We start from the raw sequence: 11,765 nt of genomic DNA on the forward strand, positions 1-11,765 counted from the left end.
AAGGTTTCGCGGGGTTGTTGAATCTTTATTCACGTTTAACTCTATAGCGACCCGGGCTTATATACGTAGCTGTACGAGAAGGAGTACATCCGCTAACTACCTAGGTACCTACCTAGGTACGAAGTACCTGGTTCCAGAGCCACCATTTTTGGGACGACAAGGGTGCTGTACACCTACTATCTCGATCGAATACTGGAAATGCAAACAGAACCTGAGTAATGATTACCAAAGAGCTGTTTATATCAACGATTTTCATTGCTAAAAAAAACTGCTTTATCACTTATTACCTAGGTGTGAGCGGGCCACCATGCGCGATGGTTACACGATCGCCTGCTCGCAGTGATGACCGCTACATTTATGCCAGCCCACTATAGCCTAGCCGCCCGACCAAATGAATGCGCGTCCCATCCACCACAACACCCTTTTTTTGGTCCAATGTGGTTCAATTTGGTCCAGTAGGCCCATGGCACCTGGTCTAGAACAAACCAACGCCTCCCGAGGTGAGCCTCTGGTGCGTTTTCTCCTGTGATGGAATGTGATTTCCTATGCAGGAAACAAGCCCGTTGGCAAGAAAGTGGGTAGCAAGCCCAGTGAAACTATGGTTATTTTCTTATTCTTTTTCTTCTAGGCAAACTTGGCCGACCAGGTCCTTTTGTCAATTATACCTAAATTAGTAGATAATTAATTACAGCTGCCTAGCCCAGGGCAAGTAAGTAACGGGAGGTAATTACCTGAAATATCTTGCTTCTCGGTGAGCTTGGCCGCACTCCTAGGTACCTCTACCAAGTACCTGTAACGTTGCGTACCCCCTGTTCGGCACCCTGAAAATCTAACAACGAAATGCCTACTTTTATAAACTGATTTAAATATAAAATTATCAACGGACAAAAATACAATCGTTTTCACGCTTCTCCGGTTCATTAACCTCTTCTTCATCAGCTAAAGGTTCCAAATTTTCTATATCATTTTCCTGCAATCCAATAATGTTCTGTTTGTTAACCAAAAGCTCGTTTGGATCCGGAACCACCCTCCTCCTTTTAACCGGCCGTATTGCCTCCAGTTGTGCTTCCAATAAGCTGATTTTTTGCTGGGCGCTAGCCAAAAGGGTATCTTTGGCTTCGAAGCTTTTTTGGACTTTTGCAAATAAAAGACGTGAAGTAGCGTTGGTTTTGTTGGATTGGGAAAGTTTTTGCAGTTGAAGTCGGATATCTCGGGTCGTTTTAGGGGTTTTCCAAATAAGTAAAGACGGGTCGTTAATTTTTTGGGCTGGGCTTTCCGGTGTTTTATCCCTTTGCAAACCGTTGTTTTTATCTTTTATAACGTTGGCGTTGCTATTTTCTAACAAAATGTCACAGACCTGAAGGACAGCCACTGGGCTGTCGCTTAGTCATGACCCCTGTCACGTGAAGGCGCGAGGGCCGAGCGCCTCGCGCGCGTATATCTACGCGAAATCTCTGCAGTCTCCGATATGTAGCTCCTCGAGCTACGTCTTCGTCAACAACCACCTGCTACCCTGTACCTGGAAGACTAGATAGCCAATATACTCTGTCCTGTTACCTGATCGCCCGCACCTACCTGTCCGCCCTGCCTGCCCGTGACATTACGTAGCTCCTTCATTAGGTGCCCGCGATGCCTGCGTTACTGCAACCCCCGATCTTAACCGATTCGACCGAGGAACTGATCGAACACCTACAAGGACACCCTGAACAATGGGTGTCTTACATCTCCGATTCCTACCAAAAGCTGCAACTATTGCACGATAGCAACGTCCGCCTGAACTCCTGCCTAGAAATGCAGGAAGCCGAGACCCAACGCGCCCGCGCCGAAACGGACCGTGTCCGCGACAAGGCGCAGGCCGACATTCTGGCCATGGCCATGGAAAAGGCCTCCGCCATAACCTCCCGGGATGCCGCTTTCGCCGAATTAGAGAAAACACGGTCCGAACTGAAGGAAGTTCGGACCGTAACGCTGCCCACGGTACACATAACCACCCCCGCCCCAACTACCAACACGCCTGTTGAACCCCTTATGGTTACTCCTATGGGAACGACTCCGCCGCCTGCTTCCGAACATCCCGCCTCCGCCCGCCTTTCTGAACGACTTCCAGACCCCGATAAATTTACGGGCGCCCGCTCCGACCTCCGCCGCTTCGCCACCCAAATCCGGGGGAAGATGACCTCAAACAAAGACCGCTTCCCCAACCCCGAATCACGCCTGATTTATATAGCCGGTCGACTGTCCGGTAAAGCGTACAACCTGATCCTGCCCAAAATGGTCGGAGGCACACCCCAATTCGGAGATTATACGGATCTCCTCCAATACCTAGAGGAGGCATTCGGGGACCCCGACCACGTCCAAAACGCACAAAACAAACTATATGCCCTGAAGCAGCGGAACGTAGATTTCGCCGAGTATCTGTCGGAGTTCCAACGCCTGTCTTTGGAAGGAGAAATGCCGGAGGATGCCCTCCCCCCTCTTTTATTCCAGGGAATATCGGAAGAGCTCCAGGACATGCTCCTCCACAACCCCGCCCCATCTCGCCAATACCACGAATTCACCCGACACCTGCAAAGCTTGGATAACCGCTACCGCCAGCACCAGCAGTATAAAAATAGACAGACACGTACCCCTCGGGCCGCAGCGCCCCCCGCGCGCGCGGCTCCCCGAACCCAACCCGACATACCGCGGGCCGCCCCCAAGCCAAACGCGGAGCTCCCGCTTAACGACCCTATGGACCTGAGCAGCCAACGCCGCCACAACCGCAAGGAAAACATGCTATGTTACCGTTGTGGATCCCAAGAACATTTCGTTGCCAAATGCCCGGAACCGGATACCCGCCGCACGCGGCTGCACCAGGCCGGAATCGAACGATCCAGGTCCAGGTCCAGGTCCCCGCGCCAAATACAAACCAAACTCCCTAAAAACCCCCGCCGCGGCTCGGACGCCAGCCGCTCCAGCAGCCGAAGTTCGAAAAACGGAGCCCGCCTGGGATAAGTCGCCCCCAGGCCGCCAAGGCCGCGCATAGACCGCCGGCGATCCGCATCTCTGCCGCCGCCGTTCACGGGTTCCCCGTTGAAGAGGAATATAACCAACGATCCGACCTGATGATCCTGCCTGCCGAACTGACAGTGGGGGGCCAAAACCTCCCAACCTATGCCCTCACCGATTGCGGTGCGGAAGGAAAATGCTTCCTCGACCAAGGATGGGCCGAAGAACGCCAACTACAAATGTATCCGCTGCGAAACCCATTCGACATCGAAGTATTCGACGGAAGGACCGCCGAAAGTGGGAAGTGCACCCATTATGTCCGAGGACAATTGAGAATCAAGGACCACATCCAGAAAAACGCGCTGTTCTTCGTCACACAGCTAGCCCACTACCCCATTGTGCTAGGAATGCCTTGGCTAAAGCAGCACGATCCAACGATTGGATTCGCGTCACACGTTATTACGTTTGACAGCGACTATTGCCGCCGACACTGCAATATGCCCGACAAACCGGAGAAGGTTAAAGCTTTACACGCCGTACCAAAAAAAAGCCGCCCCCAGTACCAGGCTGACCGACCGCCGTCCCTCCGCGAAATGGATATCGCCCCTATCTCCCTGCAAGCCGCGAGCATGTACGCCCGCCGCCGATCCTGCCGACTGTACGCCGTAACCTTGAAACAGATTGATGAGGTCCTAGCCGCCGACCCCCAAAATAGGAACGGGCCGACCCTGCCCGAAATAATCCGGGAATTCGCGGACGTATTTTCCCCGCAAGAAGCCGAGAAGCTGCCCCCACACCGACCGTCCGACCACCATATCCCGCTTATAGAAGGAAAAACGCCGCCGTTCGGCCCCCTGTACGCCATGTCCCGCGAAGAGCTGATAGCCCTTAAGGAATGGCTGACCGCAGAGTTGAGAAAAGGGTTTATCAGACCCAGTTCGTCATCCGTCGCCTCGCCCGTTTTGTTCGTGAAGAAGCAGGGAGGAGGGTTGAGGTTTTGCGTGGATTACCGCGCGCTGAATAACATTACCGTAAAAGACCGTTACCCGCTGCCGCTAGTCCGAGAGACCCTGAACAACCTGGCCGGCATGAAATTCTTCTCGAAAATCGATATCGTTTCCGCTTTTAACAATATTCGGATTAAAAAGGGGGAAGAATACCTGACGGCATTCCGCACGAGATTCGGCTTATACGAGAGCCTAGTCATGCCTTTCGGGCTAACGGGAGCCCCCGCGACGTTCCAGAGATATATAAACGACTCCCTGCGCGAATACTTAGACGTATTTTGTACAGCCTACCTGGACGACATTTTGATTTATAGCCGCACCCGAACAGAACACGAAGAACATTTGAAACTCGTACTGGAAGCCCTGAGGAAAGCCGGGCTATACGCCAACGCCGCGAAGTGCGAATTCTTCGTGACGGAAACCAAGTTCCTGGGCCTGCTGGTCGGCGTCGAAGGCGTAAAAATGGACCCTGAAAAAATCACCGCTGTCCTGGACTGGCAAACACCCAAAAAGCTTACTGACGTACAAGCATTTTTGGGGTTTGGCAACTTTTACCGGCGCTTTATCCGAGATTTCTCAAAGATCGTAGCCCCTTTGACGAGATTGACCAAGAAAGACGTCGCATTCGAATGGAATAGCGCCTGCGAAACCGCCTTCCGACTGCTGAAGAGAAAGTTTACCGAAGCCCCCGTACTGGCGCACTTCGATTGGGAAAAGGATGTGATCCTGGAGACCGACGCTTCCGATTATGTTTCTGCGGGAATATTGTCACAATACGGCGACGACGGAATACTCCGCCCCGTCGCGTTCTTTTCGAAAAAACACACAGCTACCGAATGCAATTACGAGATTTACGACAAAGAATTGCTAGCCATTATCCGCTGTTTTGAAGAATGGCGCCCGGAACTCGAAGGGACGTCGTCCCCGGTCCAAGTAATTACAGACCACCGCAACCTGGAATATTTCACGACGACGAAAATGCTCAACCGCCGACAAGCCCGATGGGCCGAATTCCTGTCAAGATTTAATTTCCGTATCACCTACCGACCCGGGAAACAAGGAGCGAAGCCCGACGCACTAACCAGGAGGTCAGAGGATATGCCTGAGGAGGGGGATGAACGACTTAAGCACCAAACACAAGTCGTACTGAAAGAACACAATTTACCTGCCCGCCCCACCCGGTTACAACCCATAATCCGCCAAAACAAACCCCTATTGCCAAGACACCTGATAGAGCTACTAGACGCCGGATACGAATCCGACCCGATAACGCAATCTGCCCTAGAAGCGTTGAGGACAGGCGCCGACCGCCACCCCAAGCTGCAATTGGCCGAATGCGAAGAACGATCCGGCTATTTGTATTACCGCAATAGACTGTACGTACCCGATTCGAATAATCTGAAAGCCGAGATCCTGCGCCGCTGCCACGACTCCCCCGTCGCCGGTCACCCCGGCAAAGCAAAAACCTACGACCTGCTGTCCCGAGAATATTACTGGCCCGGAATGCTACATTACGTATCATTATGGGTAAAGAAATGCCAGACCTGCCGCCGAATCAACCCGTCCCGCGAAGGCCACCAGGGCCTCCTGCGACCCCTGCCCACTCCTGAACGCTCATGGCAACACCTGTCGATGGATTTTATCACACATTTGCCGCAAAGCAACGGCCACGACGCCATCCTAGTGGTCGTAGACCGCCTGACTAAGATGAGACACTTCGTCCCTTGTAAAGGGACCTGCAATGCCGAGGACACCGCCAACCTGTACCTACACCACGTATGGAAACTACACGGGTTGCCCCTGACGATAGTTTCGGATAGAGGCACCCAATTCGTGTCGAAGTTTTGGAAACACCTGACAACCCGTTTGAAAATCGACAGCCTGCTATCCACTGCTCACCACCCCGAGACTGACGGACAGACCGAGCGTTTTAACGCGTCCCTGGAACAATATTTGAGAGCTTATGTGGCCTACCTGCAAGATGATTGGGAAAGTTGGCTTCCCCTCGCCGAATTCACAGCCAACTCCCACAAGTCCGAGACCACCGGAACCTCCCCGTTTTACGCGACTTACGGATTCCATCCCCGCATGGGATTCGAGCCGGTACCCCTGAACCAGCCTTTGCCCGCCCAGCGGGATGCCGAAAAGCTAGCCGCCCGAATGGAAGCCATTCTGGAACAAGCCCGCGCCGAAATGACCGCCGCCCAAGCCCGTTACGAAGAACAGGCGAACCGACACCGTACCCCGGCCCGCCGGCTTACCGTCGGCCAATATGTGTGGTTAGACGCACGGAACATCCAGACCGCCCGCCCGCAGAAGAAACTGGATTGGAAGAACTTGGGACCCTTCCGAATTTCTGAAGTGATTAGCCCGTACGCCTACCGTTTGGACCTGCCGTCGTCTATGAGAGTACACCCTGTTTTCAATATAAACCGACTAAAACCTGCTGACGTTGAGCCCCTGCCGGGCCAACAACCTGCACCGCCACCCCATTTGGAAGTGGAAGGTGAGAGAGAATACGAAGTCGAAGAGATCCTCGACTCCTTTTGGGAAACCCGCGGCCGAGGAGGCCGCCGGCTGAAATATATCGTCCGTTGGGCTGGATATAGCGAACCCACGACTGAACCTGCCGATTACCTGGAAAACGCTGCTCAATTGGTAAAGAATTTCCACCGTCGATACCCCCATAAGCCCGGGCCCCGGCCGTGACGGAGCTCGGCCTGGAAGGGGGGAATACTGTCACAGACCTGAAGGACAGCCACTGGGCTGTCGCTTAGTCATGACCCCTGTCACGTGAAGGCGCGAGGGCCGAGCGCCTCGCGCGCGTATATCTACGCGAAATCTCTGCAGTCTCCGATATGTAGCTCCTCGAGCTACGTCTTCGTCAACAACCACCTGCTACCCTGTACCTGGAAGACTAGATAGCCAATATACTCTGTCCTGTTACCTGATCGCCCGCACCTACCTGTCCGCCCTGCCTGCCCGTGACACAAAAAAGGGCTTAAAAGTGGTTTAACCAAGTTTACCGGCCATAACCCCGTTGTACGCCAACCAGATTGAATGGTTTTTGCTATAAATGCTTTTAATCTGGCCTTTCGATAACAAAGTAGGAAATTTCGTTTTCCAATAACTGTTGAACAGCAAAATTGGCTAACAAATCCAAGTTGACGTCGATAAGCTTCTTTTAACGGCCCAAAAACCGATAGATCCAATGGTTGAAGAACGTGTGACGAATGAGGGGGTAAATATAGGAGTTGAATATTATTTTGCAAGCAAAGAAGCATAAATTCGTCCGTTATATGTGATCCATGGCCATCCAAAACTAATAACCGCTTTTCAGGGGTTAAAGGTTGGGTATACGGAATAAACACCTTTTTTAACCATTCGATAGCCGTTTGGTTATTTGTCCACCCGTTTTCGGTTGCATGAAATTGCCAATTATCGAAAGGGCTTAAATCCGTGGGAAACCATTGTTGTTGTACGTTTTTTCCCTTAAATATAACGAGGGGAGGGAGGGCAACGCCCGTAGCCGATATACATTCGATTATAGTCGTCCAACCACGCGTTCCGGGCTCTTTTCGTTGCAACGGCCGGATCCCGTTAAGCCCTAATACTAGGCCATTAGATCCTTTGCCTTCCATTATACCGGTTTCGTCCATATTCCAACGGTTTTCCGGTTTAATAGCGTTAATAACCGGGTTCGTAATATAAAGCCACCAAGATTTAATTACCTCCGTAGTAGCGCCATTAACCCGGGCGTTATCTATTCGACGGGGCCTTTGGGTTTTAAGGATTGGATAACGAGCCAAAAAACGAGTTATCCAACGTTTTCCAAGGCCTTTTGTCTCTCCGGCGGCTTGAAGAATTCGTTCGGCAAAAAAGCGTAATTCTTGATGCGTTGGCGGAAGCCCTAAAGCTGTTTGGGTAAGTACCCAATCAGCCAAATGCTTTTCCTGTTCCGTGGAAAGCCTTTGAAAAGGGCTTTGTGCTTTTTTATAAGGTTGAGAACCTTTAAGTCGACTTTGAAGTGTAGACCTAGGTATTCCCCATTTTCGGGAGGTTTTTGCAATTGGATTGCCATTATTGACGTCGTTAATTGCAGATATAAGCTGTTTTTCAGTATATTGCTTCATTGGAAAATGGAGAATTAAAATCAGAAAAAAGTAAATCCAAAAGTGACAGATTCATCGAGATATTTATAATAGAAGTTGGAGGATAAAAATAAAAGTGTTGTTATTTTTGGGTGCCGAACAGGGGGGGTGCCGAACAGGGGGTACGCAACGTTATCATCGCACCGTGTTCTATCACAGTAGCAATGAATACGTCCAACCGTTTCGTATACCGTAGTGGGGCAGACAGTAATTAACTGTACACCTAGAAAGTAGGCCGGTAATTACCAACCACTCAACTTACTGGAGAGAAATATTTTACCCACCCTGCTGGCACTACTTGATTCAGGCTCACTCCACTTTCTAGCTGACATAGCACAGAACCAACGAGGTGGGTGCGTGCAGTGACCATTGTACTTTTCGCCTGGTCTCCTTTTTTCCTTTGCGCCCGTTTCCAGTTTTTCGATGACGTCTCCGTCTTTTCGAGGTATCGCGCGCATCATGCTAATAAGGTCTGAATGGGATGTCTCTTGACTCCAACAAAAAGATTGGATGGATGATGCACAGCCGCTCACTAGAGAAAGCCGCCATGATGAAGATGGTCATTTGTGTTTTTCATCCCAGAGTGCTTTTACAATGGTAATTCCATTTCATCCCTTGCGGCCACTTTGTGATTCTGGTTTTGGTTCTCTTTACTCGGATCCTTTCCTGTTGCATGAGCCTTCTCCAGCTCGGCTATTAAGCAGGAAAACGGCGAAACGCTGTATACCTACCTGTACATGAACTCTCCACCACCCCTGACCCTGGCCCAGCCTGAACGATCCTGACTCCTTACTGACTGATTAATCCTCGAGCCGCTCGCCGCAGCCTCTCTCGACTGGTCAGTCACTTGGCCCACAAGACTGCGCCGAGGATATCAAAGTACAAAGTGATCCCATAGCTATATACTTTTTTTATACTACCATTTTTCCGGATGTTACTTCCAAGTCACTGACTGAGAGCCGCCCTTCGACAGTACTCTGATCAATGATATACTCCAACGACTATCTGCGCATGCGGTGCGATCCTTCAATATTTCGTTTGCAAACTTGAGAGCGTGAACTGAACCTATCGCCGTGGTCCCCGTGTTCGAATCAGATGAGCGAGACATCGGCCTTGTTGCCGTCGACGAGAGCGGCCGAGATTCTCGACCGCAGCGACACCGCGAGCCTCCTCCGGCGTCTTGTTCAGCTCATCCGATGCCCGTTCTGTTCCTTACCTCTTGACCACCCAGTTACTCTCCCATGTGGGAGGACACTCTGCCGCAAGTGCCTTCCGCGTCCACGAACGCGTGCATATATTACATATCCCGCCGGTCCGAATCGATTGCAGGGGTTCGACTGTCCTTTCTTCGACTGCAGCCAGGAGCATGCCACTGACGATTGCGCCCTTGACGTCGCGATCAACAATGTTGTGGCCAGCATACAAGGAGCCCTCGAGGCCGGGGAATTGGCTCAGTTGCTTGCCAAGGATGATGACGAGATGCTGGCCAAGTGGCTGCAGACCCATCAACGACCTGCGCAACAACCAGGATCCCAGCAGATGCCGAGCCAAAAAGCAACGCCTCGGTCGAGTGAGGATGGCCAGGATGCCGAAGATCGCTGGAAAGTTCCGAAAGATGGCGATCGGGGATTCGGTGCTAGCGCTGAAATGTCACCGGTAGACACTACAACCCGCGATCCCGCCTATGACACATTTACAGCCGAAGAACAGGGCCAGGTGCAAATCCTTGAGCGCATATCTGAAGCGACAAGGCCAGAGGCCGATTGTCAAGTGTGCTATGCTCTTTTCTACGATGCAGTAACCACCCACTGTGGCCACACATTTTGTCGACATTGTTTACATCGGATCTTGGACCACTCGGACCTGTGTGCAGTATGTCGACGTCAAATACACCGAGGAGAATGGCCGCAGAACAAGCTAATGGCCTGCATTGAAACAACCCTATGGGCAACTTCTTTGGAAGCCCGGAAGCAAGCGATCTTGGCCGAGAGCAGGCACGGCACTGCCGAGTTTGACATACCGGTGTTTGTGTGTACATTGTCATTCCCGACAATGCCGACATTTCTGCACGTTTTCGAGCCACGGTATAGGTTGATGATCCGGCGGGCTTTGGAGCAAGATCGAACTTTCGGCATGGTCCTACACAGACGAGCAAGACGAGCAGGAGAACCAGACTTCGTAGACATTGGGACCTTACTCCGTGTAATCAATGTCGAGTTCTTCCCAGACGGCCGAAGTCTGATCGAGACCGTAGGTGTCTCCCGTTTCCGCATACTGCAGCATGGCATGAAAGACGGATACGTCGTGGCCAAAATCGAACGGGTAAACGATGTCAGCATTGCAGAGGAGGAGGCTTTGGAGGCGGGAGAAATACGCGAAGCATTGGACACCGACCTCGACACGACATCGCAACAAGAGGAACCTGGTGACAAACCTGCAAATGTGTCTGGAAATGGTGTTTGCGTAGCGACGACTAGCACTACCAACAACAACCAGGGCTCAGAAGCACCGCCGAACTTTGACGTGATGCCCACCAGGGAACTCTTGAGATTTGGGGTCGAATTCGTGGCGCGGATGCGGGAAGCTAGCGCGGGGTGGCTGACACATCGAATACTGGCCATATACGGCGAATGCCCCGAAGACGATGCAGCCAAGTTCCCATGGTGGTTCGCCAGTGTACTTCCAGTCAACGATCTGGAGAAATATCGACTTTTAGGAACCGCAAGCGTGCGCGAGCGCCTCAAAGTTTGCTGCCACTGGATCCAGGAGTGGGAGTCAAGCAGATGGTGAGTGCCGATGCAGTCCCCTTCTCCTTGGCCCCTCCCTGGCATAGCCGCTAGCCCCCGATTCTTTTGCGGCAGTTATTTGGGGAAGACTCGGTGGCTCAATGAGCGTCAAGGCTGATGGCCAAATGTCAGACTACGGGGTGCCTTATTGACGGTATTGGAATCGGATTAGGAGCCTACAAGACTGCTTGATTTTATGACGAAGTTTCTCGAAATGGACAAACAAGCGCATTCTCCATTTTTTGGCGATCTTAACACGCAAGGCAGAGCTGATCGCCCTTCCATCCTCCGAGGGGTGGATGATGAGGACGGAATTTATTGTCGTATCACGGACATTTGTTCCCATTATGTTTTTAACCGGACTGCAGAGCAAGCCCGGCAGTGCTTACTCCAATCGCTGTTAGGCATTGGAAGCATGTAACTAACGCCATAAGAATGCCATGTATGGGGAAATGTAGCAACATCGACTACATCATTGATTCTATTGCCATCTCGTATTGCTCTCATCGTGAGGACCGGCGCGACGAGTTTCTTCTATAACTATGTTCATTCATACCTACCTTACCTACCTTGGTACCTTGTCAAAGCTTAGACGGCGGGGTTAGGTGTGTAAAATAGTAACGGGGGTTTCAATCGCGAGATCGATTATCCAAAATTCTCTACTTTGCTCAGCGAGAGGAAAACAGATTGATATCCATGTTATGTTGACCCTGCTTTCTTTGATGGGATTGAAAGTACTTACGGTGGTAGCTAGGGCACGGAGAGCTTGGAGTGCGTCAAATCGAAACTGGTAACTCAGCTTTGCAGTAATTACTGCAAAATACGGAGTAGAT

At 51.5% G+C, this 11,765-nt stretch overlaps 1 protein-coding gene across 1 annotated transcript; it reads left to right on the forward strand.

Moving 5' to 3' along the window:
- The first annotated feature begins 8,491 nt into the window (after window positions 1–8,491).
- On the forward strand, window positions 8,492–11,429 carry MGG_06430 (uncharacterized protein). The gene is made up of 3 exons (XM_003717089.1): window positions 8,492–8,879; window positions 8,972–9,025; window positions 9,120–11,429. The coding sequence occupies exon 3, from the start codon at window positions 9,242–9,244 to the stop codon at window positions 10,934–10,936; it is 1,695 nt and encodes a 564-aa protein (XP_003717137.1). The 5' UTR covers window positions 8,492–8,879; window positions 8,972–9,025; window positions 9,120–9,241; the 3' UTR covers window positions 10,937–11,429.
- Window positions 11,430–11,765: the final 336 nt, after the last annotated feature.

This window comes from Pyricularia oryzae, chromosome 4 (genome assembly GCF_000002495.2).
Source record: "Pyricularia oryzae 70-15 chromosome 4, whole genome shotgun sequence".
Taxonomy (NCBI): domain Eukaryota; kingdom Fungi; phylum Ascomycota; class Sordariomycetes; order Magnaporthales; family Pyriculariaceae; genus Pyricularia; species Pyricularia oryzae.

What these genes read in the sequence shown, in the direction of transcription:
- MGG_06430 (XM_003717089.1), top strand. Translation starts at nt 9,242, where the DNA reads ATGAGCGAGACATCGGCCTTGTTGCCGTCGACGAGAGCGGCCGAGATT.